The 6,595-nt window shown below is 42.3% G+C and overlaps 1 protein-coding gene across 1 annotated transcript in view; it reads right to left on the bottom strand.

Moving 5' to 3' along the window:
- The window catches only part of kri1 (KRI1 homolog), an 8,705-nt gene extending 2,389 nt beyond the window's left edge, over nt 1–6,316 (bottom strand). Inside the window, exons 1-11 of the mRNA XM_050069229.1 lie at nt 6,136–6,316; nt 5,928–5,998; nt 5,731–5,833; nt 5,550–5,649; nt 3,156–3,210; nt 3,010–3,059; nt 2,819–2,930; nt 2,435–2,512; nt 2,247–2,356; nt 1,923–2,151; nt 1,615–1,785 (exon numbers count right to left, since the gene is read on the bottom strand). Coding sequence (XP_049925186.1) covers nt 1,615–1,785; nt 1,923–2,151; nt 2,247–2,356; nt 2,435–2,512; nt 2,819–2,930; nt 3,010–3,059; nt 3,156–3,210; nt 5,550–5,649; nt 5,731–5,833; nt 5,928–5,998; nt 6,136–6,211 — 1,155 coding nt within the window. The 5' untranslated portion in view covers nt 6,212–6,316. The remainder of the gene's footprint in view (nt 1–1,614; nt 1,786–1,922; nt 2,152–2,246; nt 2,357–2,434; nt 2,513–2,818; nt 2,931–3,009; nt 3,060–3,155; nt 3,211–5,549; nt 5,650–5,730; nt 5,834–5,927; nt 5,999–6,135) is intronic.
- Between the last annotated feature and the right edge of the window lie 279 nt (nt 6,317–6,595).

Below are 6,595 nucleotides of genomic sequence, written 5' to 3'. Positions count from 1 at the left end.
GACGCTCAGTGACGCTGCGCTTCTCTCATGATTGTGATTGGTCCGCTGCGTGCGCGTTCATGGCTCTTGATAAAGCAACCCTGGGTTGAGTTACCGAGTTGATATCCAGTGTCGTGATACCGATTATCCTGATTGCCATTGTTAGGGTTAGTCAACCCAGGAGAGGTTGTTCTCACTTCGTGATACAGGCCCCAGTTCTCTGTTTCATCAATCTCTCGCTTTGTTTGCGTTTGTATGATCCAAGTGGTCGTGGTGACGTATACACCGCTGATATCAGAATCAGAGGGTCTGCACCTTCAGCATGCCAATGCACCAAGGATGTGGAGTCTGCACACAATTTCACAGATATCAGAGTCAGCTGATCGCCGCTAAATTTCACTGATGAGGCAGTGAGAGCGGAGTTTACATGGCCACATCCACACGGCCCATACAAACACAAACAAAGCAAGGGAGGTAAGAGAGAGAACTGAGGGGTATTCCAGAAAGCGGGTTTAGTGAAAACTCTGAGTATGTTCACCCTGAAATGAGGGAAACTCTGGGTTTTCAGTTCCAGAAAGAGAGGTAAGTCAAACTCTGAGTCAATCACCATAGCAACTGACTCTGTGAACCCAGGTTTTCTGTCTCCTCGCTACTGCCGAGCGTGAAGCAAGCTGGCAGAAACACATGGGTTGTCCGTATGTAGGAAATCCGATCCATATCGAGGCAGAATTAATTCACAATGCCTTACACTGGGAGAGGATCTTCAGCCCCGTTAGATGTGCTGTCTTTCCCCAACGAATATCTGTTTGAACGGTTGTGTTGTTTCATTACTCAATCATTTACCGGCCACACATATCAAATCTGACACACCACAGACGTGCGCTCTCATGAGAGCAAATGTGCATCGCGCTTAGGGTTGGGATCCGGATCTGGTTCTTTTTTGGAACCGGGTCCAAAGTTCCAGTTCCATTAGCAAGGATTCTTTTTTTAATTTTTTTTTGGTGTGTGTGGGGGAGGGGGGCATTAAACTGACAGGACAGTTACGCGTGAAAGGGGGAAAGACACAAAGGGAGTGACATGCAGCAAGGTGCCACAGGCCAGAGTCGAACCTGTTGAGTTGAAACCTGCAGTACAAGCCATATATATGGGACGCCTGCTCTACGCACTAAGCCACCAATATCGCGTCAAAGAAGATTCTGCTTGCTAAATTTCACACGCCGCTTCTCTCTCCTTGGCAGCTTTAACGGTGTTACTTTTTTTTTTTTACGAAATATATGCTCATATTCTCTGTAGGCATTCATGAGCACCTCCAATTCCACAGGTGTAAAATAAGTTGATGCTTTTTCTCTCTGGTTGCCATGGTGACTCGAGGTATCGGGGCTCCGCTGATGATGGCTTTTTATTGTGGCTGTGCACGTGCTTAACTCAAGGTGTACCTACTCAGAGTTGACTGAACTAATTCAAATCAGCTGTTCTGGAACCGGATACTCAGAGTTTCCCAGCTCAGATAAGTCAACTCAGAGTTCAGGATTAGACTCAGAGTTTGTTGAACCTCCTACCTGGAACACCCCTCATATTGTCATTTAGATGCGTTCTCGCAGACTGGTTATTGTGGCGGTTTGTGTTTCCGCTCACCTGCATGAGCTGCTCGTGTTTTTGTGGATCAAATTCTCCGTCCAGGTCAGTCTGGCTGAAGGCGAGCTGCTCGTTGCCGGTCAGCTCCTGAAGCGTCTTCAGCTTCTCCATGATCTCACCTCTCTTCAAGTTCTTGAGCTGCTTCAGCTGCTCTCGCTTCTGCTCTTTCTCCTGTAAGAGACATTAGGAAAGGAAGCAAAGGAAACGCAGGTTTATTTTAGCTAATGAATGAGGACATATTGTGATTTAATACACGGCAGCAGAGAGAAAAAAGGTTTACACTAAATTTTCTTTAACGTGAAACACACCTTTTGCTTCCTTTCTTTCACTTCCTCCCTTTTGCATTTCCTGCGGTCGTCTTTGGAGCGTACAGACGTGGCAATGTTGCGGGGATACGTCTTGATCTGCTGAGCGTCAGGCTCTTCAAAGCGGAAGTTGTAGCTTCTCTCAAAGTCCTCCTGCCTCTCCAAGAAAGTCTCCCCTTCCTCTTCAGAATCCTCCACGTCATCCTGGACCACCTCATCGTAGGTTGGGATCCTGAACACATCACGTGAGTTTGAATGTTTTATGTCACCGCCACCTCACAGGTCACTAGGAAAACAAAACTGAGATCCACACAGGCAGCAACGTACCGGTCGTCATCGTCGTCCTCATCGAGGTAGCCCTTGTTGAGGACGTAGTCTCTCAGGAAACACTCCTTCTCATCCAGCTGCGGGTCGTTCCAGTAGTCCCTTAAATATTTCTGTTCAACACAAACCAGTGTCATCACTGAGCAAACCTCAAAATGTTTGTACCATCATCATACTTCACACACACTCACCATGTCCTTCACCTCCTCCGGACCCTCGAGGTCAGCCTGGCCTTTCAGCCACTCCACATAGTCCGCCTCCTCTTTATCCTGCAGACACACAGGAGTGCAGGAGTTCATCCTGACCTTTTTTGATGCTTTTGTAAATCAAACAAATGTTAAAATGTGCAGCTCTCATTGTTTTGTTTCTTTTTGCCTTCATTTCGTATTAAGAAAATATGACTGAACAAACATTTAAATATTATTTCAAAAAGTAAGTTAATTGTTATATTGACTGAGCAATAAAAAAATGAACAATTGGTAAATTAATTTTTAGATTAAAAAAAAGGAAAGTCAGATGAATCAATAAAAATGAATCCTTAGGTGCAGCCCTAGTAACTGATAACAGCCTCTGACCTTCTCTTCCTGTGTCTTCACCCTCCTGGTCAGCAGCTCAGACACTCCTTCTCCCTCACCACCGTCGTCGTCGTCGTCGTCTTCATCGCTGTCCTGGACGAACTTACGGAAGCTGAGGAGAAGTTTTAGTTTCCCTTAATAGTCTGTTAAGAATTATTCTGCCAGACATCTGCAGACTGTTTGAGTCTCACCTTTCCTTCAGCTCCCGCTGCTCTTGAATGTAGCTCGGAGAGGCAGCTCTCTTTGGAAGAAAACATCAACAGTTAATGAAACATCTGTCACCAGTAAGAACATCTGTATTCCTGAGGGAGCAACATTATTTCGTATCAGGGTCTACCTCTATTCTCCTGACGGCTTCCTCGTCATCACTGTCATCGTCATCCTCGTATTTACTGTGAAGTAAAAACAAAATCAGAGATTAGGTAAATAATAGAGAAATAATGAATCTGCAACAGGTTCAACACTTGTTTAATAAAAGGTTTTGATATGAACAGACTGGCCGACAGTGACGAGATTAACAGTCTGAGTCTGTTGTTGTTGTTCAGCCTCTCGCACATTTTCATGGACAAAATTTCAACTTTTCAAGGACCTGTAATATTGTTTTTCTTCAGCGTTTCTCAAACATATCGGACTCAAACTCTATTCAGACATTAGGCTCGTTCAAGATTAGCCAGGCCTGCGCAGATTCGATCACCAGCAATCGCTGCACAATGCATGTCAGTTAGTTTTGTGTAGGGGTGACCCCGAATAGTCGATTCAGTGATTCGATTCGGAGAAGTCTGATTCGACGGCCAGTCTCGCCGTCGAATCGTCGCAAAATGTGGTTATGAAACGAGACCGCACCATTCTGACTATATGGGGGTGCTCACTGCTGCTGAACATCTTGATTTGACATCGAATGTATTTGTTTTCTAGTAATTCATAATATATAGCCTATTTTGATACAAACATTAGCCTAATTTCTGTTAATAAAAAATTGAAAATGACGCGTGCGTTTAATCAGTAGGCATAATCATTACTACGCTTGAATAAATCACCCAGTTGCTCGATCCAAATAAGCGGAGGTGAGTGCGTGCGCTGCAGGACCATCAGAGCAGCATCGAGGCCTACGGTGATTTACGGTGGCAGAGCGCATAAACAAACACTTCAGAGGAGGCATGTGCTCTCAAATCAAACTTTTTTGAAGGATTATTCATTTACCTGAAGTGTCTTGAAACAAATTTCACCGCTGATTGTTTTCTTGATGGACTCTGATTTTTTATTTGGCTACTTTTTGTCCGACGTGGCCAAACAGTTGAGAGCGGTGACGCACGGTCCGTGTGGATGAACTTGTATGAACCTGAGTTGATTAATGAAGTAACTTCAAGTCAGAAAGAAGGAAAACTGTTTCTAAACCTTTTGATGATGTTTTTGGATGTTTATCCTACTATTAAATGGAGAAACCTCTGTCCCTCCATCCGTCTGTCATCATCCGTTTTCCTCCTCACTGCTTTGACGTTTTTCTTATTCTTCTATAGATAACACATCCCTGGGTATGGACTAGTTATAATTTATCATCTTATAATACCAACTGAAGAATTAAATTTGTTTATTTGGGTGTTTTAGCTCTTTTCTCTGGAGCAGGAACTGACGCAAATGAGCTCATTCATCAATGAGGGGGAAAACAACATGATTCAATGATTAGTCGGCTAAAGGAAAAATCTGTCAAATCAGATTCGACTATGAAAATTCTTAGTCGGGGACACCCCTAGTTTTGTGTCCAACTCCACAAGTGGAAAGTGAAAATCTCATGAGAGTGAGGTGCCCACAGTTTTTAGAGCCAGACGCTGCAGCTGCTCTCCACTAACTGCAAGACCCAGAGCATGATGGGAAATGCCTGGCTCTGATCTGATCTAACAGCTGATTGGTTTAGATGTCGACTCAACAAGATGACGTTTTAGACTTTTAAATTTTGTTGAATTTCAGAGATTCAGATGTTATTTGTCTGATTTGAAGGTTTATTCTGTGAACAGAAAACATGTTGTGTGACTGATGGTGAAGTTTAGTCGTCACAGACTGAATACATTCATCATAAACTATACAGAGTCTACTGTATATTAACACTGGACTGTTTTAATGGGATGAGAGAGTTTTGGTGACTTCCTGTGCGGACTGAAGGCTGCTGGATCAAGCCTATTAGTCCTGCTAGTAAGCATACATTAAGGGCGAGACAGAATGCAAGCTGAAAATAAATATGCGTATGCAATGGTTAATATAACTCTGTCACACATCCACGGATATTAGAGCAATGTCACGCCGTCACCCTCAGAAAATAAATTTGCCGTTTTCGTACCTTACTAGGAGGGTTATCTACTGAGAATTAGTGTGACAGATTCATTATACACAACAAAATTCCATGACTTTTCCAGGCTTGGATACTGTTACTTTGAAACTCCATGACTTTTCCAGGTTTTCCATGACCGTAGGAACACTGTATAATACATGCAGAGTTTTTTCAAACAATATTTAAACATTTACATTTAATTTTGCTTAATTCTGAATGTTTTCTCAATTAAAAACTAGTGGACTAGTCTAAGTTTTAACTTCCAATTAAGCGTCACTTCAAGTAAATTAGTCATTAAGAAGCATGGGGCCAGAAATGTGACTGTGGAGCAGGTTGATGGTATATGTGTGTGTGTGTCAGAAAAAGACTTTAAAACAACAAATGATGGCACATCAGCAGGTCACTCACCCCTCCCTCTCCAGTATCACTTTACGTTCATAGTCCTTCAGATACATGGGCTTCACTGCTGTCTTCGAGGTTGACGGCTTCTCATCACTGATGGATGCACCTGAAATAAAATGATGTGTATCTTAAAGATGTCCTTGAAGCCTTGAACGCAACACCAATGATAGTAGTCCACAACAATCACCTTCTGAGAAGAACTTAGCATCTGTCTGATAGATCTTTGGGTCTTTCTTCTTCAGCAGTGACAATGTCCTGTAAAAATCCCTCTCAGTTTCAGGGTCCAGCTCCTGAGAGGGGAAATAAAACTCAGTCAGGAAACATGATGCACTTTAAACGTTACTTGGACACTTGTTGAGATATGAAAGAAGCAGCGATGCTAACCACTTCACTGTCATCAGAGCTGGACTCAGACGACTCAGTCTCATCTCCTCGGTCTCCGTATTTGTCCTTCACTGCACAACAACACACAACACACACATATTAAACCCACAAATATCACAACATCGCAGAACACAACTCAGAGCTAGCTACACGTCCCCACGTTGTGTTGTTAGCCTGTTAGCCGTGGTTAGCTAGCTGTGACACTCACGTCTCTGTAGTTCTTCCTTCTGTCGGTATTTCTCGTATTTCTGAGCGAACTGGGAGTTTATTTTTAACTCCGACATGGTTTTAATGAAGAAAACAGCTTTAAGATACAGTTAAAACTACACGCTGTTAAAGGGAAGTCATCCCTGCTAAGGCATGCGCGTGTGGAGAGCTGAATTACGTAGTTTCCGGTCCTCACGTCATAGATGACGTACACTGTCCTCCAGGGGGCGCGCTAATACTAATTTCTCCTAATCAAATTTTGATTGACGTTGTTCACCACTTTAGCCTTTAATAGTTTACTTATTTATGATATTTTAATTATTTTATTTATAATTTTAAATATCTATAATATTTTATTTATTTAATTATTATTTCATTTATTTTCAATATTTCAATTATATTAATTATCATTTAAATTATTTCTAATATTGTATTTATTTTACTTATTTTATTTATTTTTA

Source organism: Epinephelus moara, chromosome 18 (genome assembly GCF_006386435.1).
Source record: "Epinephelus moara isolate mb chromosome 18, YSFRI_EMoa_1.0, whole genome shotgun sequence".
Classification (NCBI taxonomy): Eukaryota; Metazoa; Chordata; class Actinopteri; order Perciformes; family Serranidae; genus Epinephelus; species Epinephelus moara.
Note: the sequence above shows the minus strand (reverse complement) of the source record. Positions and strands in the feature narration are given on the sequence as shown.